This window comes from Copadichromis virginalis, linkage group LG12, assembly GCF_057382275.1.
Source record: "Copadichromis virginalis isolate Kocher_CV1m ecotype Utaka linkage group LG12, C_Virginalis_male_GT1.1, whole genome shotgun sequence".
In the NCBI taxonomy this organism is placed as follows: domain Eukaryota; kingdom Metazoa; phylum Chordata; class Actinopteri; order Cichliformes; family Cichlidae; genus Copadichromis; species Copadichromis virginalis.
In genome coordinates, this window is record NC_140629.1 from 39,430,973 (window position 1) to 39,456,699 (window position 25,727).

General features: G+C 40.0%; 1 protein-coding gene across 1 annotated transcript in view; it reads left to right on the forward strand.

Annotated features, from left to right (window-relative positions):
* LOC146697651 (uncharacterized) overlaps positions 1-25,727 on the forward strand; it is a 35,637-nt gene that overhangs the window by 1,992 nt on the left and 7,918 nt on the right. Inside the window, exons 2-8 of the mRNA XM_085474251.1 lie at positions 8,308-8,355; positions 8,935-9,570; positions 10,244-11,368; positions 14,191-16,030; positions 20,965-21,068; positions 21,310-21,401; positions 22,922-22,979. Of these exons, the coding sequence (XP_085330377.1) occupies positions 8,308-8,355; positions 8,935-9,570; positions 10,244-11,368; positions 14,191-16,030; positions 20,965-21,068; positions 21,310-21,401; positions 22,922-22,979 (3,903 nt within the window). The remainder of the gene's footprint in view (positions 1-8,307; positions 8,356-8,934; positions 9,571-10,243; positions 11,369-14,190; positions 16,031-20,964; positions 21,069-21,309; positions 21,402-22,921; positions 22,980-25,727) is intronic.

Below are 25,727 nucleotides of genomic sequence, written 5' to 3' on the forward strand. Positions count from 1 at the left end.
TGTGTAACCAGACTTTGGAGCAACAGGGGCAGTGTACTAGCTTGTGCACTGCACAAGGTTGGGATTGTGTTGCCTCCTTGTTGGAACTGGGACCTTTTGTAAGGTGTGCATGCTAAACCTACAGTATAGAAATGAACAGTGCATCAGCTAACCTTGAGCTGTGTCCTCTTCTTTTTATTTATCCAGCATTCCTTTGATACTTGCTTTGTAAAAACAAAGTTAAATTTTTTTTCCATAGTGTAGGGTTAGAATGATTGCCTAACACATGAAAGGTCTCCAGTTTGTATTATTATAGGATCTTTACCTTACACTATAGAGCGTCTTGAGGTGACTGTTGTTGTGATTTGGTGCTATTTAAATTGAATTAAATTGAAAAGTCTGAAAATGCCAAATAAACGCTTTATTTTTGAAAGCGTGCCTCTGGGGCAACAATTTTATTGTCAATGTCAATATTGTAGTTAAGTGAACACGAAACTCCAAGTCCCCAGAACTCTGGATCTTAATAAAGTTAACAACAGTCACAAGTGTTGTAGTTGGGAAGAACTATGACCCCAGTGCAGACTGACAGGCAGACTTGAAGCTTAAAACAACCTTTCATTAAAGGTGTAAAAAATTCATGGAACACAAGGGACTAAGATCATGGCAGCAGGCAAACAGTTTGATGTGACCAAGGGTTAAGGAGAGATAAGGGCTATAAACACACTAAGAGTAATTAGGGAGGTTGGACAAGCCAAGTGAGCACAACTAAAACTCAAAGGAGAACAAGACTGAGGGAAATAAAACTGGACACTAAACACATGAAGCAGGAAGTACCAAAATAAAACAGGAAATAAATATTGAAGCAAGGACTCAGCATATGAACTTGACAGAAGGAAAACCATGAAGACGGAGGGCACAGAAAGGAAACACTAGGAAGTCTATCAAACCAAGGTCATCAGTAACTAAAGATTAAAGACACCAATACTAGGCCATAGAACACCAATATTAAAGGAGCATGCTACAATAATAATAATAATAATAATAATAAAAGTCAAGAACACAGGGAAGCATGATTTACCATTTTATGAAATTAACCATTTTAGGAAAATAAAATGCCCGAGGGCCCGCATCTGGTAGCCGGGCCTTAGTCCAGGGGCTCGGCCGGGCACAGCCTGAAAAAGGGACTTGGGCCCATTCTCCTGTAGGCTCACCACCTGCAGGGGGCGCCATAGTGGTTGGGTACAATGTGTGTCGGGCAGCAGCCAGGAGTGGAGGAACTGGCAGACCGATCCCCGGCTACCACAACATGGAACGTCACCTCCCTGGTGGGAAAGGAGCCTGAGTTACTGCGTGAGGTTGAGAGGTATTGTCTAAATATAGTCGGGCTCACCTCAACACACGGCTTGGGCTCTGGAACCAGTCTCCTGGAGAGGGGTTGGACTTTTTCTCAGTCTGGAGTTGGCACTGGTGAGAGGCGGCGGGCTGTGGTGGGTATTCTAGTATCCCCTCGGCTTGCTGCCTGTGCATTGGGGTTGTTCCCAGTGGATGAGAGGGTTTGTTCCCTGCGCCTTCGGGTCAGGGAATGTGTCCTGACTGTCGTCTGTGCTTATGCGATGGTTCAGAGTTGCTTAGGCAGAGTGCTTGAGGGTGCTCCATGTGGGGACTCTGTTGTCTTACTGGGAGACTTTAACGCTCATGTGGGCAACAACAGTGAAACCCGGAGGGCCCTGATTGGGAGGAACGGCTTCCCGGATCAGAACCCGAGTGTTTTTTTGTTGTTGGAATTCTGTGCAAATCACATTTTGTCCATATTTAACACCATGTACGAACATAAGGGTGTCAATAAGCACGTGGCACCAGGATACCCTAGGTCACAGGTTGATGAACGATTTTGTAATTGTATCACCAGACCTGTGACCATATATTCTGTACACTCGGGTAAAGAGATGGGCTGAGCTGTCAACTGATCACCACCTGGTGGTGAGTCGGATCAGGTGGCGGGGGAAGATGCTGGACAGAACTGGCGGACCCTCACTATACATTTATTGTGAGGGTTGTGGTTCCCATCTTTTAGAAGGGGAACAGATGGTGTGTTCCAACTATAGGGGGAATCACACTCCTCAGCATCCCCGGGAACCTAGGGATCAATAAAGTATTCTGAAAGTCTATGCCAGGTCGCTTTAAAGGAGAATTTGTCTGTTAGTTGAACCTTGGATACAGGAGGAACAATGCAGTTTTTGTCCTGATGGTGGAACACTGGATTAGCTCTTTACCCTCTCGAGAATACTCGAGGGTGCATGGGAGTTTTCCCAACCAGTCTAAATGTGTTTTGTGGACCCGGAGAAGGCATTTGACCATGTCCCTCGGAGTGTCCTGTGTGAGGTTTTTCAGGAGTATGGGGTGTCTGGCCCATTGCTACGGGCCACTCGATCCTTATACACTCAACAAAAATATAAACGCAACACCTTTGTTACTGCTCCCATTCCCCATGGGATGAACGTAGAGACCTAAAATTCATTCCAGATACACAATATAACCATCCCTCCCAAACAGTGGTCACAAATCAGTCCAAATGTGTGGTAGTGGGCACATCTGCTATATTGAGATAATCCATCCCACCTCACAGGTGTGCCACATCAGGATGCTGATCTGACATCATGAGTAGTGCACAGGTGTACCTCAGACTAGATCAAAATCTGATGGTATATTTATAATTTCAATAAATTCTGACAAGATCCCCAACACCACTGGATGAAATACAGCCTCAAATCATAATAGAGCCTCCACTGTGTTTTACAAATGGCTGAAGACTCCCTGCTGAACTTGTTTCCTGACCTCCTCTGCACATACTGATGATAATTTGATCCAAAATGTTGAATTTTGCAAGCCAGCAGTAGAGTGACAGCGTCTAGGTACCAGATTGAAATTCTGCGCATCTGCAAGCCTTATAAATATATATCACCTTATAAAAAAGGGTTTGATTAGCTTGTGATTTCAGTTTATAACTTAGTTTTGGTGTGATTTTATTCTCAGGAAATTGCATGGTGTTAATTGATAAAGATTTTTAACTTTTACATTTTATTCATTCAGAGCTAATATAAATTTTTTGGGGGGGTTTAAACATTTTACATACATGAATTAACAGAGTTCGTACAGGTGCTTAAACTCCTTGAAAATGCTTGGATTTTAATATTGTCTTTTCAAGGTTTGAAAAGTGCTTGAATTTTAGATGTGGTTCTTCAAACTGCTTGAAGCTGTAACTGTATTTCATTCACCACAAATAACTATCTGATTGCAGCACATCAGATAGAAAAATAAAATGAGTCGCAAAGTCTGAAAGCAAAATTTCTCCTCCTGGGCTGCCTTGCACCACTGCATGGCAGCGCTAGTACAGCAGTTAGTTATGGCATGATAATGTGAGTTATTTCCCTCAAGTGAAAGTTATAAACATTAGCCCGATACATAACTAGCCAACTTAAGGTTTTCTGATTAAAGGGTAAAAGTGAAGTTGTCAGTAGTAAGTAAATAGAATGCTGTTTATATTTATGTGCATTGCTGCAGCTTTTTCATTAACTTGGTGCTTTTATGACACCTTAGGGAGGAAATGATGGTAACGTAACGGACCGATCCATATGGGCACAAAGAATAGTCCCTTTTTTGTGCTACCAAAGGTCCCTGACTTTCATTCAAAACTGTTTATCGTGAGCACCTGCACATTAAACAACTTAAACATTATAATGGCTTCAAGCTGACATTGAGGCCTGTGGGGCTCTATCAGCCCCTGAGACTCTAATAGACAAATTTCATATATGAATATTTCATACTTTAAGGCTGCCTGTTTATTTAACAGAGATGAACAATAAATTATAATTGTACACAATAATATCACAGATGATAGATTAAATAAATAGATATTAGGTAGATGCTTGTGCATTCTTAAAGTCTGTTCTCCATGTCTGTCTTACTGCACCGATGTTATTAGCACAAACATTTTAAAGGTCATAATTTAGGACTTCAACAATAATATAGACAGCAACAGTGGCCGTCCTAGCCTGTTTGGCGCCCTGATGGCTTTGAACTTTTCTTGTCCATCTTCCATTGGTTTTAATTTTGCTCTCCAGTATGAACACAAATCCCTCAACACGAGGGTCACCACAACATAACCTAACACACCTACACCTTAGTTCACAGATTCACTTTGTCTAAGGTTTATTTCTGGGATTTCACACAACCCAGGATTCAAATCATGAATACATGATGGGCTTGGATTTAAAACATTATGAATGAAATGTGCTCTATTTGGAAGCAGCTGGCCCCTCCCCTTTCGACGGGTTGTGTGTGAGACTTTAAATCATCACACTGTAAATTATAAATTGTTATTGATCCTTTACCCCGAGTCCTAAAGTGTAGATTTATTTTCTTACTCTTCTTATATTTATTGTTTGTTTACTTGCACTGCTGTAACTGGGGCCTCGTCGTCTCGTCTCTATATACTGGACTGTCTGTAGCAGAGATGACAATAAAGTTTACTTTGACTTCAGCAGCGAGCACGTGCACCGAGGGCTCTCGCGCTCACTTTTCCTGTATAGAATTTTGAAAAAACATCGGTGCAACTTAAAAGTCTGTATCATGATGTCTGGTGTTTTCGTGTTGTTGGTTTGTTTTTATTTTGTTTTATTTTGCGAGCTCCAGCCAGCCAGAGACTCCCCCGCTGCCCCGCCCTCTCCTCCCTGTACAACTAGCAGCAGGCGCACCTCACAAACGGAGGCCGCCCTTACTCCCAGCAAATAGCAAATGGCCGATAGAAAACTGATCGGTGCCTGTAACATTCCCAATATGCGCTGGCTGATGTGGGGCAGCATGAGTACGAGCAATTTTTTATTTATTTTTTTGCCGATGCCCGTGTTGCCGCCCCCCACCCCGGGCAACGCCCGTATCAAAAACCGCTACTGGACAGCAAGTAAACATCTTACAGTTACTTTTATTGAGAATTAACTTTAAAGAAACAAAAATCAGTTTCCTATTTTTTGTGTCAAATAGGAAAGAAGCATCAATATCTGATGAGAAGATTTATTAATTTGGCCTTACTGTTACTTTGTGCTATTTGATGCAGTTTTCTTGTTTTGTGGTGTTGTATTTTTTCAAGAGGAGATGAATATCTCTAACAAGTTGATTTTTTTCACATTTGCTCATCTTAATGTTTAAGTGAAATGTGCTTTTTGAGTTTAAACACTATATGCATATAAGGCAACCTTTTCCTTTTGCAGTATTTTTGTGTGGTGTGTTTTTCTATGTTTTAACATTTTCACATTGTCTTACTGAGGTGATGCAAAGTGAAACATGCATATATATATATTTTTTTGGTATTGTGCTGGAAAAGCTTGAAAATGGACCTTGAAAGTCTGATCATTTCCTGATAACATTTACATTTACAATAATTGATTACACAGCGGTGGAGAGTAGACTTTATCAAAGTAGATGTCTTTCTGAAAGCGCTGTAACTAAGTTTAAGAATATAATCCACCCACTGTTATCATCTTCAATGCCCTGTACCAACACAGAGCACAGCAGCTATCTGAACGCTACCCCAACAGAAGTCGATCATCTTGTTAATAATTTCACCTCCTCACTACGTACGACTCTGGATACTGTAGCTCCTGTGAAAACTAAGGTCTCTAATCAGAAGTACCTGACTCCGTGGTATAATTCTCAAACACGTACCCTAAAGCAGATGACTCGTAATCTGGAGAGGAAATGGCGTGTCACAAATTTAGAGGATCATCATTTAGCCTGGAGAAATAGTTTGCTGCTTTATAAGAAAGCCCTCCGCAAAGCCAGAACATCTTACTATTCATCACTGATTGAAGAAAATAAGAACAACCCCAGGTTTTTCTTCAGCACTGTAGCCAGGCTGACAAACAGTCAGAGCTCTGTTGAGCCAACCATCCCTTAACGTTAACTAGTAATGACTTCATGAACTTCTTCACAAATAACATTTTAATCATTAGAGAAAAAATTACCAATAATCATCCCACAGATGTAATATTATCTACAGCTACTCTTAGTACCATTGATGTTAAGTTAGACTCTTTTTCTCCAATTGATCTTTCTGAGTTAACTTCAATAATTACTTCCTCCAAACCATCAACGTGTCTTTTAGACCCCATTCCTACAAAACTGCTCAAAGAAGTCCATCCATCCATCTTCAACCGCTTATCCGAGGCCGGGTCACGGGGGCAGCAGCCTAAGCAAAGAGGCCCAGACCTCCCTCTCCCCAGCCACCTCCTCCAGCTTATCCGGGGGAATACCAAGGCGTTCCCAGGCCAGCCGAGAGATATAAAGAAGTCCTGCCATTAATTAATGCTTCGATCTTAAATATGATCAACCTATCTCTAATGATCAGCTATGTACCACAGGCCTTCAAGCTGGCTGTAGTTAAACCTTTACTCAAAAAGCATCTCTAGACCCAGCAGTCTTAGCTAATTATAGGCCAATCTCCAACCTTCCTTTCATATCAAACATCCTTGAAAGAGTAGTTGTCAAACAGCTAACAGATCATCTGCAGAGGTTTATTTGAAGAGTTTCAGTCAGGTTTCAGAGCTCATCACAGCACAGAAACAGCTTTAGTGAAGGTTACAAATGATCTTCTTATGGCCTCTGACAGTGGACTCATCTCTGTGCTTGTCCTGCTAGACCTCAGTGCAGCGTTCGATACTGTCGACCATAATATCCTATTAGAGCGATTAGAACATGCTGTAGGTATTACAGGTACTGTGCTGCAGTGGTTTGTATCATATCTATCTAATAGACTCCAGTTTGTGCATGTAAATGGAGAGTCCTCTTCACACACTGAGGTTAATTATGGAGTTCCACAGGGTTCAGTGCTAGGACCAATTCTGTTTACATTATACATGCTTCCCTTAGGCAGCATCATTAGAAGACATAGCATAAATTTTCACTGCTATGCAGATGACACCCAGCTCTATCTGTCCATGAAGCCAAATAACACACACCAATGAGTTAAACTGCAGGAATGTCTTAAAGACATAAAGACCTGGATGGCCGCTAACTTTCTGCTTCTTAATTCAGATCAAACTGAGGTTATTGTACTCGGCCCTGAAAAGCTTAGAAATATGGTATCTAAGCAGATTCCTACTCTGGATGGCATTACCTTGGCCTCCAGTAACACTGTGAGGAACCTTGGAGTCATTTTTGACCAGGACATGTCGTTCAATGCACATATTAAACAAATATGTAAGACTGCTTTCTTCCATTTGCGCAACATCTCTAAAGTTAGAAATATCCTGTCTCAGAGTGACGCTGAAAAACTAGTTCATGCATTTATTACTTCCAGGCTGGACGACTGTAATTCATTATTATCAGGATGTCCAAAAAACTCACTGAAAAGCCTTCAGCTGATCCAAAATGCTGCAGCAAGAGTCCTGACAGGGACTAGAAACAGAGAGCAGATTTCTCCTGTTTTGGCTTCCCTTCATTGGCTTCCTGTTAAGTCCAGAGTTGAATTCAAAATCCTGCTCCTCACATACAAGGTCTTAAATAATCAGGCCCCATCTTATCTTAATGACCTTGTAGTACCATATCACCCTATTAGAGCACTTCGCTCTCGCTCTGCAGGCCTACTTGTTGTTCCTAGAGTATTTAAAAGTAGAATGGGAGGCAGAGCCTTCAGTTTTCAGGCCCCTCTTCTGTGGAACCAGCTTCCAGTTTGGATTCAGGAGATAGACACTATCTCTACTTTCAAGATTAGGCTTCAAACGTTCCTTTTTGCTAAAGCATATAGTTAGGGCTGGACCAGGTGACCCTGAATCCTCCCTTAGTTATGCTGCAATAGATGTAGGCTGCCGGGGGATTCCCATGATGCATTGAGTTTTTCCTTTCCAGTCACCTTTCTCACTCACTATGTATTAATAGACCTCTCTGCATTGAATCATATCTGTTATTAACCTCTGTCTCTCTTCCACAGCATGTCTTTATCCTGTCTTCCTTCTCTCACCCCAACCGGTCGCAGCAGATGGCCCCGCCCCTCCCTGAGCCTGGTTCTGCTGGAGGTTTCTTCCTGTTAAAAGGGAGTTTTTCCTTCCCACTGTCGCCAAAGTGCTGCTCATAGGGGGTCATATGATTGTTGGGTTTTTCTCTGTATCTATGAAGCGCCTTGAGGCGACTTTTGTTGTGATTTGGCGCTATATAAATAAAATTGAATTGAATTGAATTGAATTGAAGTTGTTTTAAAAATATTCCAGTGCCATATGGGAAAGGAAGTTGACCTCCAAAAGAATGCATAAGAGTGACATTTATGTATACTTACAGGTCAACCTCTGAAGCGCAGCAGCAGCTATGAATTTCTGCCACCTGATAGTAAGTCAAACTAAACAAGATCAGAGTACTACTGTGCTTAATTAGGTTTGCATGTACAGTGTTCATTTGATTGTTCTTCTTTAGTTGTAAAAATTCATTACAAATGTTTTTTATTGTCACTGCAGACTGCACAATAGAATTTCTTTATTAACTCAGATTAATGAAGAAACATAACTTATCAACTTTGTGTACCATCTGCAGGATTTCTGATCAGGGTGTACCTGTTTTAATCTCTTTACAAATTAAATCCCAAATGCACATAATGACAATAACATGTCCTTTATTTTGTTTGTTTTCTGGATCACCAACAACTACTCAAAGTATTTACAGTGATTCCAGTCATTGTTCAGGTATCAGGGTTTACATTGTCTTGTATGAAGCATTTTTATGCATTGATCATTTTTTATCAGATTTTCTTAAATGAAAAATCAATTAAAAAAACATAAACAAATGTTGCAACAAACTGTGAGATCAGATTTGTATGACACCATAATGGACATATAATGTGGATATAATTTAATGGAGTTTAATACTTTTAATAATAAGGTGACTCTTTACATATATGAATTTTCTTCTCAGTGTCTGAGCTGAGGGTTGTTTTGCTGGGCAACAGCTGGTCTGAGAGGAGTTCAGTGGGAAATGTTCTCATCGGAGAGACCGTGTTCAATGCTGAGAAAGAATGGAATACCTGTCTGAGAGTCACTGGACCTTTGGAAGAAAAAACCATAGCTCTCATCAATGCTCCTGATCTGCTGGATCCGAACATGTCTGATGACCAACTGACAGAGATTATAGACAAATGTAAGAGTCTCTCTGAACCGGGACCTCATGTGTTCTTGTTGGTTATACAGCCTGAAACCTTCACTGGGGAAAACCAGAAGAAGCTACAATCAGTCCTTGAAAACTTCAGCGATCTATCATTTGATCACTCATTGATAGTGATATCATCGCCTGGTGGTCAGAGCTCTGGTTCCACTGAAAACTATCTGCAGCATCCACCGGTAACAGATATGATCAAGAAATGTAAAGACAGCTTGTTTCGGCAGAACCTTGAACAAAAACAACTGGTAAAAGCTATGGGAAAAATTGTACAGCAGAGTGATGGAGATCACGTGAGCTGTAATGTTTCCACAGCCACTACATCTGGTTTGCCCAGTTACCAACCAAGCCTGAAACAAGGAGAAATGGTCACTGTCAACCAGGATCCTGTAAAAGGTACTTTTTTCATTCAATCATGCATTACAAATATTTTACCAACTCCCACCATGTTTGCATCTGAGAGGCAGCTGATTGGTTGTCATTAGTGGTGTTAGCATTGTCTTAGAATGGCTACAATTGTCCAGCATTTTCTTTCTTCACCGTTCGAACAGCCAGTATAAATGACTTCAGTAAACCTAAGAATGTCTTCCTTACAGGCTGACAGTTTTTTGTTACAACAACAAATGGTGTAAGTCATAATAAAATGTGATTTAATAATCACACTATAGCTGCTCAGTGAGGTTCAATATAGAAAAAGCAAAGTTTTATTACAGCCACTCTAAAATGCTGCCCCAGAAAACATCCATCTAGCTGGCAGTCAGTTGTTAGTCACTTTATAGTTCATTTGAACCTTGAGGCCTGTTCCACTGTATTTTACAAAAACATGGAAATGAGCTAAAACGCTGGCATTGTCATATTAATGTTGTTTCAACAAAGAATAGTGGTCTAATCAGACCATCTCTCACAAAGAAAAAAATGCACTGCAAATGCTTTGCGTTCTGTTTGAGATACATAGCCTTTAGAAAGGACTCTTAATTTATGTCAAACTACCAGCATTGTCATAGTTGGAATTTACCAAGTCAAAATCAACTCTGAACTGTGACTTTGTTTTTTCTCTTTTTCATTTCAGCATCTTCCTTCAGGATTGTACTTTTGGGGAGAAATGAGGACAAAAAGGGAAAACTGTTTAATTTGATTCTAAAAACTCAAGATTCTAATTTGCAAAGATTCCAAAAAACAAAACAATGTGTGGCCTCCTGTGGGGAGTGGAGAGGAAACTCTGTAACAGTCGTGAAAACTCCAGACATGCTCAGTCAAACTAAAGATGTAGTAAGAAAACAGGTGGAGAGGTGCATCAGACTTTGCTCACCTGGACCAAATGTTCTGCTGCTGCTAGTGGATTCTGATTTCAATGAGAAGAAGAGAGAAAGACTGAACTTCATCCTGAGCTTGTTTGGTCATGACGCCTTTAAATACTCGATGGTCATCCTGACAGAAAAGAAGATCAGTAACCCACTTGTAAATAAGCTTGTTAAAGAATGTGGGGACAGAATGTGTGGAATAAATGACACTACACGTGAAACGCTAATGGTTGAGATTGAAAAAATCATTCCTGGGCACAACAAGCCTTCTTTAAACCTGGTTCTGTGTGGGAGTGAGAAGATGTCAGCAGCCAAGGCCATTTTAGGTCAGACTGAGCTTCATTCAGTCTCCAACTCATCAGAGTGTGTTAAACATCAGGGAGAGGTGTGTGGACGTTGGGTTTCCCTGGTGGAGCTGCCTGCCTTGTATGGAAAACCTCAGGAGGCAGTGATGGAGGAATCACTCAGGTGTATCTCCCTCTGTGATCCTGAGGGTGTCCATGCCTTCATCCTGGTCCTACCTGTGGCTCCCCTCACTGATGAAGACAAGAGAGAGTTAGAGACCATCCAGGACACATTCAGCTCTCGAGTCAATGACTTCACCATGATTCTGTTCACTGTCAAGTCAGATCCTACAGATCCAGCTGTTGGTAACTTCATAAAGGGAAACAAGAACATCCAGGAGCTCTGTGAGAGCTGTGGAGGAAGATCAGTTGTTCTCAACATCAAAGACAAAGGGCAGATATCAAAGCTGCTGGAAACAGTGGAAAAGATGACATCTGGCAACGATGAATCAAGCTATACACTCACCATGTTTACACGTGTCTATGTGGATAAAATCACCACGCTCCAGGCAGAACTGAAAAACTTGAATCTACATGACATAGGCCTTTGTAAGTATTTTTTTTAATATATTTGCATGGGTTTTTATAAAACTTATAAATATGCCTGTCAGGGTTCCTGGTTGACCCAGTGCTTTCAGTTTTGTCCATGTTCAGTCTATTTTGCCACTTCCATGTTCTCACTTCCTGCTTTTCCTGTGTCAGCTCGTCTCGTGTCATTAGCCAGATTATGTTCAGCTGTGTACTCACCGGTCTCTCATCATCAGTCTGTGTATTTAAGCCCTCTGTTTCTACTTGTTCACTGTCGTGTCGTCTCTCCGTATGTGCGTGTGTGTGGTCGGTCGGTCGGTCGGTCAGCCAGCCAGCCATCCAGCCATCCAGTCTTTCAGCCAGTCAGTCCTTCGTTCCTGCCCTGTTCATCCACGATTCATAATAAACCATCTTCAGTTCTTCACTATCCACAAGTCCTGCGTTTGGGTCACTTCCTCGCCTCCTCACACGACACTCCTGACAATGCCAAGGTTGAAGATCCTGTGTACACACATAAAATCCAGACATTAGAACAGACATTATTCTTACTCAACCTCCAGTTCTCATTCATCATATTAATTAGACTTATACTTGGTTGTATTTTTGATTAAGAATAAATATTTTTTGATATTTACAAAAGTACAAACAAACTATATTTAGCATTATAATTTTAAACATGAAAGACTGGATGTTAAGGCCTTATACCCTCTCTCAGATGTAATGAGAGGTGAGCCAGGGCATCTCCTGTCCCTTTGAATTGCACTGTTCTCGATACCTGCAGGCCAAATAGTTCAATGTTTGTTTCATCAGGCCAGAGAATTTTGGCCTTTTTGCAAACTCCAGGCTGAGGTCTGGACTTTGGCAGGACTATTGCAACACTTTCATTTCGTTTCCTTTTTCAGCCATTCTGTGGTAGATGTCTGGCTGTGCTTGGAATCATCGTCCTGTTGATTACACCCAAAGTTTTAATCTTATGTAAAATATATAGAAGTGCATTACTGTATATGTTAACTGTTAAGTCTAATATACCCTAGTAAGCTGTTTAATTATTCTTGAAAAATAATTTATTACTGTGCTTTTTTTTTCACACTGCATCAAATTAAAGTTGATTACGTCGATTAAGCATCATGAGGTGGGGGGTGGTTCCCTATTTTTTTTTGCTGGGAGTTTGCAACCCTATTAGTTAGGTTGCTTACTCTTTAAAATACCAGAATAGGGAGGATGGAGCAGGTTTAAGTTTATTAGATTGATCAGTTTTGTTGAACTATGAAATATTTTGGGTGCAGTGTGTTTTTTACATACAGCTTTAACAGTATAGCTTCAGTGTTGTTGTTTATTTAAACTTGAGTATGAACTTTTACAAAATGCAGCAATATATTAAAAAAAAACAGTTTTATTGATTACAAAATACACTATATCGGATTCGTATCTGCAGATATACAAATTTATGATATCGGTATCGGACATAAAAAAGTGGTATCGTGCCATCTCTAGTTTAGATGCATCTCTGAAAATCTGATACATACTACTGTGTTCTTGAAAACAGTCTTGAATATGAGGTAGTTCACATTATTCGGAAAGGGCCTAATAACACTTCACAGATTGATGAGCAGCAACAGTCTGAAATCAATGCTGATGTTTTTCCTCCTTGATATTGTGTTGACACACATGAATGCTCCAGACCAGCAAACTGCCAAAGCTGCTGCTTTTATAGGGGTGCTCTTACCCTTCATTCTAATTTGTGTTGTACAGTTGTTTCATTTTTAACCTTAATTTATATTTTATTCCTTCCTAGTTAAATTTACTCTTTTTAATTTTTCATGTTTATTTCCTATCTTATTCATAGCCTTTTCCTTTTTTGTTCTCTTTAGGTCACGAGCAGTTGTCCAAGCATTTCACTACATATCGTACTGTGTATGACTGTGTACGTGACAAATAAAATTTGAATTTGAATTTGAATTTGAATGATCAAGTCAAGCAAGCACATTTGATTATCAGCAAACTGGCTGCTACTTGTCCTCTGAATTCTTCGGGAAGCATAAAGGTGTATTTATGAGATCTTGGCACTGAAGTTGTTGTAAACATTTTCCTAATCTTGTGGATTTTGGCTTTTATTTTTTGTGGGGGCTAATTCTCATTTGATTAGACGTCTCCCTCTTGAGGCTGATGACAGAAGAAATATATTGTCAAAATTACATAGCGGTTATTGTTTAGAGAGGTTATGACAATAGTGAGAGAGGTCTGTCTTAGACATGCACTGATAGACTGGCCAGGAACCGTCAGCTGATCGGAATCAGCAAAGCTCTATATCACCAGGTCCTTACATTAAAACCCACCATTATAATTGTAATCGGTGTGTTTCCCAATTCCTTACGTATTGATACTTGTGTAGGACAGTTTGTTGTCACATTTAATGTAACTGGTAAGCATAGTTTTACATTTTTTATTAATTTTTTTTATTGTAATTGTGTGAAGGGATGGATGGTAATCTAAACCACAACCTTTTGAAATTATATTACATGGTCTTTAATACCAAACATGACCTGTGAGCTAAAAGAATAAGCGATTGAGAAAAACAAAACTTGTTCCAAGGGCATACAGTGTATGCTTGGCTGACTGTTTTGACTTTGTTCTCATTCATCACTAAGTCATGTATCACAGTTTTTGTTTTTTAGTGGGGGGGGGGGGGGTTGTAACGGAGAACAATAATGTTCAGTCAGTTGCAGTATTTGATGTCCTGGTATTAAATGTTTTTGTACATCTAACTCAAATTAAAAGGTACTGAAAGATTATTTCACTGAGTTAGGATTACCTTTCAATAACTATGTATTCTTAACTTACAGTGGATGAAGAGAAGCAGAGCTCAGACCGTCTCAGGATTGTATTGATTGGAAAGACTGGCAGTGGAAAGAGCTCATCAGGAAACACCATTCTAGGAAGAAAAGAGTTCAAAGCTGGCGCAAGCCAGACATCAATCACCAAAAAGTGTAAGAAAGCAGAGGGTGACGTGGACGGTCGTCCTGTTGTCGTGCTCGACACTCCTGGACTCTTTGACTCGACTTTGTCACTGGAAGAGGTCAGTGAGGAGATGAGTAAATGCATCAGTCTTCTGGCTCCAGGACCACATGTCTTCCTGTTGGTGCTGCAGATTGGCCGATTAACGCCAGAGGAGAAGGAGACTCTGAAACTGATCAACAAAGTCTTTGGGAAAAATTCAGAGACGTTCACCATCATTCTTTTCACAGGAGGAGATACACTCGAACATTATGAACAGTCTATTGAAGATTACATTAAAGATGCATGTGATGATTCCTTTAAAAGTCTGATCGCTGACTGTGAAGGGAGATACCATGTGTTCAATAACCGTGAGAAACAAAGCTGCACACAAGTCAATGAGCTGATAAAAAAGATTGACACCATGCTTAACAAAAATGGAGGAAAATGCTTCACCAATGAGATGCTGCAAGAAGCTGAAGCAGCAATAAAGAAACAAATGGAGAAGCTGCTGAAAGAGAAGGAAGAAGAGATGAAGAGACAGAGGGAGGAACTCGAAAGAAAACACCAGGAAGAAATGAAATCAATGAAAAGACAAATGGAAGAGCAAAGAAAAGAAAATGAACAGAGAGATGAGCAACTCAGACAGTTACGGGAAAGCATTGACTTTCAGTCTGAAGAGAGAAAGAAAGAACAAGAAACTAGAAAGAAAGAGAGAGAAACAGAAGAACTTAAAAGACAAGGATGGGAACAAAAAATTCAAGAACTGGAGAAAAAACTACGATCAGAGTCAGAATCAAAGGAAATGATTAACAGCGAGCTTGAACAGTACAAAGAAAATATAAGAGAGCAGGATCAACTGAAAGAAAAACAAAAGCAAGATGATGAACAGAAAGAGCAGAAACTCAGGAAGCTCCAAGAAGAATACAACCAAGTAAAAGAAAAATATAAACGTGAAAAAGAAAAAGAGGATGAAATCAAAATAGAACAAGAAGAGAAACTAAAAGAGTTGGAGGAAAACTATAAGAAAGAAATTGAAAGCATGCAGGAAGACATGGAGAAGTTTAAAGAAGAGGCCAGAAGATCAGCTGAAGAGTTGAATGAATTCAGAGAAAAAAAGGAAGCTGTGATAGAAAAACTCATGGAGGAGGTGACGGATCTAAAGGAGCAACATCAGAAAGACCTGCTGGGAAAAACGGAGGAATATGAAAGATTAAAGGATCTGTCAGACCACAAAGAAAGTCTGAAGCAGGAAATAGATGTTCTTCAGGGTAAACATAAATCAGAAATGGCTGATTTAGTCCTGATGCTCCTGAGTCAAAAGCAGGAAAACAAGAAAAAAATCAAAAGCATGCAGGAATCACACAGAAAAGAGGAAGAGAAGCTTAATAAAGATCTTTCAAATGAGAAAAAGGAAGAAGAGAAGGAAGCAATTGGTAAACTAAAGAAGAAACAAAAAGAAAAAATGAAAGAATTGAGGAAACAGCTTTTGACCCAAAACAAAGACGACTGGGAGACAGAAAGGGAAGAGCTGTCCATCCAACATGAAAAAGAAATTTGTGATTTGAAGCAAACTCTTTTAACAAAGCAGCAACAAAATAAAAAGGAAAAATTGGGTAAACTAAAAGAAGAACACGAGCAAAAGCTGGAAAAATTCAAACAAAAGCTTCTGAAAGAAAATGGAAAAAAATGAGAAAGAACAACTTGATGAGCTGCAGAAGAAACAGGAAAAAGAAATTAATGAACTAAAACAGAAACTCGGGACCCAAGATGACGACAGTACCAGGAAGGAACTGGAAGGAATGCAGAAAAAACATGAAACAGAAATTAATGAGCTGAAAGAAAAACTTCTGACTACAGACAAGAAACAGCCCTGCTTTGTCTCATGAGCAAAACTGCAGACATCAAGAGAGACATTCATGTCCTTTAATGATGCCAAGTATCACTATAACACATTATTGGGGACATTTTGGGAGTCTGTGGGGACTGAAGCACTTCTGGAACCAGCTTCAAGTGGATGTTAAAGGGACTTTGGTGAAACCAAATGAACTTAAGGACTTAAAGGCTCTTACATTCTGTCGGTCCCTCTCGCTCTTTCTCACTCACATTCACTTGCACACAGTGTAAATGCAAAAATAAGATCATATAGCAATAATCAATATCTAGGATCATTCCAGCTTTTGACCAGCAGCATGCAAAACAGAGTTCAGGAGAAGGGACATATTTATCTACACTTATGATATAAACTCGCAGCATTTTCTTCAGCATTACCTACCACAAGACCAAAGCTGGTTCAGCTCACTGAAGTAACATAAAGAGAATCAATATGTATAAGCATGGAACAAAAGAGAGAGACTCATTATCAGGCCTCAGCCTGACTGGATGGGGTCACCATTCCAAACAAGTACACTCATTATAGAAGTCCTCATTTAACAGCTGTTTCTGATGGAACGACTTCTACAGTGTTGACTCTCCTCATCCACTGGAGCACAAACTGGGTGCAACACAGAGTGAACACCGTCCCCGCAGATACAGGAAGCAGAAGAACATCACATCAGGAGTAACTGGGTTGGCTGTTGGCTTCATGAGAGCTTCAAAGAACTTACATTTGGTCATGTGAGAGTTCCTGATGACCAGGTCTTACTCATGGGGCCAAGGGGTTCAGTGTGTTGTGGTCTGGGCAGCAGTGAGAGGTGGAGTCTGATTCCCGGCTGCTTCAAATGGATTTAGGGACATCGAACCTCACCTTTCTGACGGACCTTATTCTCTGACATTACCCTTGGTGAGGTGGGTGGGTATACTTTTATACGTTGTACTTTGAGTTGTGGAATAGTTTCTGATTGTCATTTTACAGATGTACTGAACATCAGTTAATAGTCTTCTTCCCTGGTTAGGGTGTTTTTCCTTTTCACCAAACTGTAAATTTTTATGTTGCATCATTTTTATTAATGCTTGTTTTATATGAATTATTTTGATACTTTAGAATTAAAGATGATTTGAAGTTATGATTCGCATGGAGATTTAACATTAATTACATTTCTGCATTGATAAATACTGACTGAATACTGTGTTCCGTTTGTGTTTACACAATAAAAACAAAGAAAATGCAAACTGAGGATATGTTTTTCAGAATGAAAGTAATGAAATGAAAATAAAGGACAGAAAATATTCAAAAACTATTTAGCAGAGAAAATAGATTGTGGATGATCGTGATCAGCTGAAGAAACACTTTGGGAAGCGTCGCGGGCAGATGTTGTTGCTTTCAGGATTTTACTGCTAGCACACACTAATACCATATAGTAAACAACACAACTACACCCAAACAGGTCTAAATAAAACAGCTAACTGAGGCTTAACAGTGTTGGAATATAACTGGAATAAACCCCAAATGACAATGTTCATTATTAGAATCAGGTCTATGAAACAGAAACAAATGGAGTATAGTTTACACTAGGATGTGCCAGAGGGTCAGAGAATATCCATCAGTGTGCAACCATCAAAGGCCCTTATTACAGAAACCGTAGACTAATGAGTCAGTTATGTTACAGTGTGACCAGCTGATGCTGTTAAAATGATCACGATATGTAGGAATGTGACTCAGACATGAAGCTCACATACTGTATGCTCTCTGACTCTCCCACCATCAGAGCCATAAATCCTTTTTTAGACGTACTTGTTGGGATCTACTTGCAAACAGTTACGCTGTGTGTGATCATGAGCTCAGCTCCAACACAGGCAGTGGAAAAGATTAAAACAGCTGCATTTAGTAGTCATATTGTTGACATATTAATCTCAATATTATCGATTGTAGGATTACTACTGATATATCACACCTACCGAAACAGCCAGATTAAAAATGGTGTGTCAGTCTTTTGGCTCGCAGGCTGCAGAAACTTGTTTCTACTGGAAACTTGGTGGTTTTTGTCTGTTTTTCAGACGTGTATGATTTGACTCACTGTAAGAAAACCTTTGCTAAATGTTTCTGTTTACATGAAGATGCCATTCCAGACCTCAGAAGATGAGGCACATAATAATTCATTTATAAGTGTAATACAGGTAAATAAACTGGTATTTGTGTGTTTGTACGAACTCAGCACTAAGAAGACTTTTACACTGCAAATCTGTTGGTTTCTCTGTGAGTGACATTTAAACTTGGAGCCTTGTGGGCACTGTTCATAGACTGTATATAAAGGATGGACACAGCCACCGTGAACAATGGGTTTCTGAACTCAGAGGCGTTTTAGAACGCATGGCTGCTGCCATGTTGGATTTTTGGATGAGTCAGTGAAGTGCCAAGCTATCAGCAACAGCCGGCAAGCTTAGACCTCATTAGAGCAAAAGATAAAAATAAAATCACAAAATTTCACTCGCCAAAATTAAAGCGCAGACTTTTTAATGACATTTTAATGTTGTAATGAATGAAATCCTGAAACCAAACTAAAGAGAATAAAACTTGAAAGGTGACAAGTTATCAACATTTTATTGTTCATATAATTCTGAATATATAATATCTGACTGTTTCACTGACAGAAAGCTTCAGTATGTACCTCGGTACATTTCTGTGTAGAGTCCCATAAAGAACAAGAAGAAGAAGGGAGAGAGAGCCGCTGTGAGGAGAAGAAGCTCGAGCTGAATGATATTCATGATGAATGAACTGTAAACTGGTTTAACCGATGGACTCAACACCCTCACTTCCTGTTTTCTCTTCTTTCACTTTTATCAGACATGTTGTGTTTTGTCTTTAATAAGATGACCTTTGAACACAGAATACTGACAGCAGGAAGAATTATCAACATGATGATATTTAGTCATTTTTCAGCAACTCTGGATTACTGGGTTTGTTGTATAAAAGACCAGAAACACGTCGTAACTTTGGACATCCAATGCACACATAATTACAAACTATTTCAACACACGTTAAACTATTTTACAAATGCATAACCCAACACTAATCCAATTCAGGGTTGCTGGAGGCTATCCCACGTGTTACACCTATGGTCACTTTAGTAAAACACATGAAGAAAGAAGCAGTGATGAATCTTCATGCACAATAAAGTCCAACACACACGGTTAGTGTAATAATTTACATGCAAGGATGTAAATTGTTTGTAGGGTGGATGCTTGTCTGTTTTGAAGAGACTGATCACTGTCCATTAGTCAGGTTTCATGCTTATTGTGTATTTCTTTCATGGACAGCCAGGCCGACCACATAAAGGGAAAAGACCACCTGCAGTCTCTGGGCAGGTATGAAGCAGTGAGATGTGTGGGTCACACTGTGAGAAGTGGAGAACAAGGCAAAATGTAGGTCTTTGAAATTGATGCGATTGGTGTATCTACCAGGAGGCTGAGGGGTACCAAGGCTGCTGCCAGTATTTTTATATTTACACTTTTCAGCCAAGTAAACAGCTGTTGATATGCTGTATCTACGACCTTCTTCTTCTTCTTTCCCTTTAAAGCTCGCCACAGCAGATCATCTTCCTCTCTCTCCTCCTCTGTCACACCAACACTCTGTTCTTCTTCACTACATCCATGAATCTTCTCTGAGGTCTTCCTCTTTTCCTCCTGGCAGCTCTGCCTTCACATCCTTTCCCAGTCTATCCTCTATCCCTCCTCTGCACACGTGCAGCTTTGTCTCCAAACTGCTGAACCTGAGCTGTCCCTGTGATGCAGTCCTCTCTAATCCTGTCCATCCTGATCATTCCCAGTAAAAATCCTCCCGTCCTCTGCCACCTCCAGCTCAGCCTCCTGTCTTTTTGCATCACAGCAGCTCTCACAGGAGACCATTCTCAAAATCATCTTGTAAATTTTTCCAATTAAATTTATCAAGAGGTGTAAGACCTTTAGGGTGCTCTGCTTCACACATCTTCACTTGTATTCCTTTCTTCTCCAGTAGCTCCCAACATGTACTCTGAGTGATACAGGTCCTTTTGTGGGCCTCAGCTCCACAGTTATGTCTTCTCTTTGGAGGAAGCTGGGATCCTCAGTTCAGGATTATGCAACCTAAATGATTCTGTTAACGTTACACCTCCTGTGCTGAGAGAGTCCAAAAATCCACTTTGTTCAGTCACGTGTTTGTCGGATCTTCCTGCCAGTTTCGTGTTTCATTGTATAGCGATGTTTGTGTTTCAAGTATGTTTGTGTTCTTGCTTTCAGGTCCTTTCAGTGAACATTTCAAAGCAGTCAATAATACAGACACATCTATGATGGGCACTGACACAAGTCTTCAGTGGTGCTCCTGGAGCTGAGATCTTAAACAAAAAACAATCAGGGATGAAGAAGATTCATTTCAGTCTCACAAGCAGTTTTTTTTAAAGGAATCAGGTTTGTTCCAGTTTGCAGAAAAGACACCAAACATGTTAAAACTACTTGTAATGATGTGGGCACTCCTATCACTGCCTCGACTTCATCTTCATCCTTTTCAAATGCAGATTCATCAAATGTTCCTGATCTAACGGTTTCTTTAAGCTCACGGTTCTCCTCACTTCACTGCATCTCTTTTGTAAACTTTCACTCGTGTCTTTTTTGTTTTGCTCATCATCAACACCTGGAAGTGTCACAGATGATTTAAATCTGAGAGCCGCTGCATCCTGCTACATCTTTTCCTCCATCCTCTTTTCCTGCAGCGTGCTGTGCTGCTCACACCTCCGCACGTCTTCCTCCCTCTTCCTCTTGTTGGTGGCTGTTGTGCTTGAGGAGATGGGAGGAGCTCAGACAGAGGACACATCAGGTGTGTCACCTAAAAAAAAAAAACGCTTTCTGTTCAGTAAATGCTGAAGTATGAACACGTGTGACAGATTTCCTGAACATCTGTTCTCCATCAGAGAGAAATCATCTGATGGAGAGTTTTTACACGGACAGAGTAAGCACACATCTGAGCGCGCAGTGACGCACTTCTCTTTTTTCTCCTGCGGGTGGGCGTGTCCTCTGACGTCACATGAACCTGAACCGTAGAAACTTCAATCCTGCAGCTCTGAACCTGCGTGACAGCGGCTTCATCCAGGTAACATTTATCACAGACAGCACAGAGAAGCAGGCTCAGACCCGCCGTCAGACTTTAACTGTGAGAAACTTTCTGTGACCTCGAGGTGAATTTTCGGTTCAGGTAATAAACGCGGAACATTTGGACCGGAAGTAAACGATATAGTTCATGTCGTATTTTGTATTTTTGTCTGTAAATCTGTGTGAAAGTAAGATTGAACCGGTGACTTAATTAAAAAACGGGATAAAATACAGAAAAACTGCTCACCTCATGATTACATCATATCTCTGTGACAGTAACGCAGCCGAGGTGCGATGTGAAGACCCGGAAATGGAAGACGCGGAAATGGAGCGCCATAACACAAGAACACTTGCTTTCACTTCTCTGCTCGCTCTTCGTCGTTTAAACCTGGTTAAAGTTAAAGCTGAGGAGTGCAGTGCTGTTGTGAAAGGTTTGATCAGGAATCAGGAAAAGTAAAGTCTGTCACTGTGTCCTGATACAGGCCTGTTCTGTGGGCTGTGTTCTTTGGATCAGAGGCTGTAGAACCAGCTTGGACCGTGTTTGGTGGTCCTGATATGATTCATGGACCTTAATCTGCTCTCTCTGTATAATCTGCTGTATAATCTCTCTGAAATGATGCGACTCAAGGATTAAACTGAGATAAATATCTCTGTTAACTAGGCCTCCGACACCATTTTAGGTATTAGAGTAGGAGGAGCCAAGGCTTTTTTTTTCTTGAACTTTATTAACATGTATACTTAAACATTATTGTCCATTTTTACCTGCGATAATCAATTTATTATTTATTTTTTCTATATAACTAAGTTCTGTTTTACTTTTGTCTGTTAATATATTTTTCAAATGTGATTACTGAATAAAATAAACAGACTGATGAAGCTCTGACTGTAAACAGCTGCTTTTGGCTCAGTGGGGTCACCACAGGGTCGCTCCACGTGTTTGACTTGGCAGATCGTGGGGTTGTCTGATGCCTCCCCACAGGAATCACATCAGGCAGGGCTCACACACAGGTTAGAAATAAAGTTTCAGAGAAAAAATAAAAAAATAAACGTTCATATAAAAGAGTACTGTGAGAAGCAGTCCTGTATAATTATAACCTGTAAGCACACTTGGCCACCTTTACATGATATAAAAGTACAAGTGAAAACAACCTGCTTTAAAACACATCATGAAGCGATATGCATAATTACACAACAATAAGCTCACACTACTCTCACAGAACAACAGTTATAAACTGGTGCTTCAGGGTCTGTCCTTAACAATGATGCTGTGTTTGTGTGAAGGCTGCTTGTGTGCAGCAGCATCTATATTTGAAGCACCATCTGCTGTGATTTCTACAACCTGGTGTTCAGATTCACTTTTACAGCTCAGATGTAAATAGACTTTATACCTTGTGAATAAATTACTTCAAGTTTTCACTCCATATGATACAGAGGTGGAAGTCACCTGCAGCTCGACTGGTTTCTGAAGATACAACATGAGGTGTTGTGTTTGTGAGTTCGACGCATTAACAAATTAACATTTTGAACTTTTCTCTCCTCAGGTTCTTAAACCCGACAGTTTGTATCCAGATGAGTTAATAAATATCTGCTCATCTCGTCTGTTTCCAGCAGAGCGGCAAAATGGCAACTGCAGAAACAGGTGAGTGAGTGAGTGAGTGATGCAGACCCATCCAGAGTCAGCCTGGATGATGTAATGTTTCTCACTGTGCGTATATTCACCGCATCAGTGTCTGATGTTGTGTTCGTTACCTCTAATCACATGTGTAGGCCTTGTTTCTCAGTAGGAAAGTGTTCTGTTACTCTATAATAAATACATCTGGCTTTCTCCAGCTCTCAGCTTCAGTGGCGTGTATTTCAAAATGAAGGAACTGCATATTTGATTTGGCATCGATTTTTGCATCAGATGAAACCTACCTGTGTAACCAGAGTTTGGAGCAACAGGGGCAGCGTACTAGCTTGTGCACTGCACAAGGTTGGGATTGTGTTGCCTCCTTGTTGGAACTGGGACCTTTTGTAAGGTGTGCATGCTAAACCTACAGTATAGAAATGAACAGTGCATCAGCTAACCTTGAGCTGTGTCCTCTTCTTTTTATTTATCCAGCATTCCTTTGATACTTGCTTTGTAAAAACAAAGTTAAATTATTTTTCCATAGTGTAGGGTTAGAATGATTGCCTAACACATGAAAGGTCTCCAGTTTGTATTATTATAGGATCTTTACCTTACACTATAGAGCGTCTTGAGGTGACTGTTGTTGTGATTTGGTGCTATTTAAATTGAATTAAATTGAAAAGTCTGAAAATGCCAAATAAACGCTTTATTTTTGAAAGCGTGCCTCTGGGGCAACAATTTTATTGTCAATGTCAATATTGTAGTTAAGTGAACACGAAACTCCAAGTCCCCAGAACTCTGGATCTTAATAAAGTTAACAACAGTCACAAGTGTTGTAGTTGGGAAGAACTATGACCCCAGTGCAGACTGACAGGCAGACTTGAAGCTTAAAACAACCTTTCATTAAAGGTGTAAAAAATTCATGGAACACAAGGGACTAAGATCATGGCAGCAGGCAAACAGTTTGATGTGACCAAGGGTTAAGGAGAGATAAGGGCTATAAACACACTAAGAGTAATTAGGGAGGTTGGACAAGCCAAGTGAGCACAACTAAAACTCAAAGGAGAACAAGACTGAGGGAAATAAAACTGGACACTGAACACATGAAGCAGGAATTACCAAAATAAAACAGGAAATAAATATTGAAGCAAGGACTCAGCATATGAACTTGACAGAAGGAAAACCATGAAGACGGAGGGCACAGAAAGGAAACACTAGGAAGTCTATCAAACCAAGGTCATCAGTAACTAAAGATTAAAGACACCAATACTAGGCCATAGAACACCAATATTAAAGGAGCATGCTATAATAATAATAAGTAAGTAAGTAAGTAAGTAAAATTTTATTTATATAGCACATTTCTAGATAGAGATCACAAAGTGCTTTACAAGATATAACAGATTAAAAAGACAAAATACAAACAAAGTTAGCAAAAAGCAGTTTTAAAAAGATGTGTTTTTAGCTGTTTTTTAAAAGTAATCAACGAATCAGCGGATCGTAAGTCCTGAGGAAGGGAATTCCACAGTCTGGCGGCCACAGTAGCAAAAGCTCTATCACCCCTAGTTTTCAGTCTCGTATACTGAATGACAAGTAGGCCCTGACTACTCGACCTCAGAGACCTACTAGGGGCATAGGGCTGTAAAAGTTCAATAATATATGGTGGTGCTTGTTGTTGAAGAGCCTTAAAAGTTAAAACCAAAATCTTAAAATGGACTCTAAATTCGACAGGAAGCCAATGTAACTGCATAAGCAACGGTGTTATATGTGAATATTTAGAAGCTTTCGTCAAAAGTCTTGCTGCAGCATTCTGAACGATCTGCAGACGCTCCAAGGAACCTTTGTTTAGACAAGTAAACAGGGAATTGCAATAGTCCAGTCGTGAAGAGATAAAAGCATGAATAACAATCTCCAGTTCGGTATAGGATATTATAGAGCTCAATTTAGAAATATTTCTTAAATGATAAAAGCAAGACCGAACAAGAGATTTAACAAGACTATCTAACGTAAGAGCAGGATCAAGGATAATCCCTAAGTTCCTGACAGATGGTTTTACAAACGTTGAAAGAGGACCAAGAGCATTTATTATACTGGGTATATGTCTATCTGGGGCACATAAGAGGACTTCGGTTTTATTTTCATTTAGTTGGAGGAAGTTTTCAGCCATCCAGCCTTTAATGGTTTCCAAGCACACATTTAGAAGCTGCAGCTTCGAGGCCTCTTCCGGTTTAAAAGATATATAGAGTTGGATATCGTCTGCATAACAATGGTAACAAATATCCTCAAAAGGGCTCAAAATGTGCTGGAGAGGGAGTAAATAAACTAGAAACAGTAATGGCCCTAGCACAGAGCCTTGTGGCACACCAAAAGACAGGGACGCAGAAGATGATCTATACTTAGAAACTGCCACAGAAGAATATCGTTCAGAGAGATACGAGGAGAACCATTTCAATGCAGTCCCAGAGACACCAACCCAGTGTTTCAGCCTGTTAAGTAAAATATAGTGGTCAACAGTATCAAAGGCCGACGTAAGATCCAACATTAAGAGAACAGAACATTTACCTGCATCGCTTTGTAACAAAATGTCATTAGAAACTCTAAGAAGTGCTGTTTCAGTGGAATGAACTTTACGAAAGCCAGATTGAAATTTGTCGAAAATACTATATTTATCTAAAACTGCTGTAAGCTGCTTAGCCACGATCTTCTCTAGAATCTTAGCAATTAACGGAATTTTTGAGATCGGTCTATAATTGCTAGTGAGAGATGGGTCCAGCATCGGCT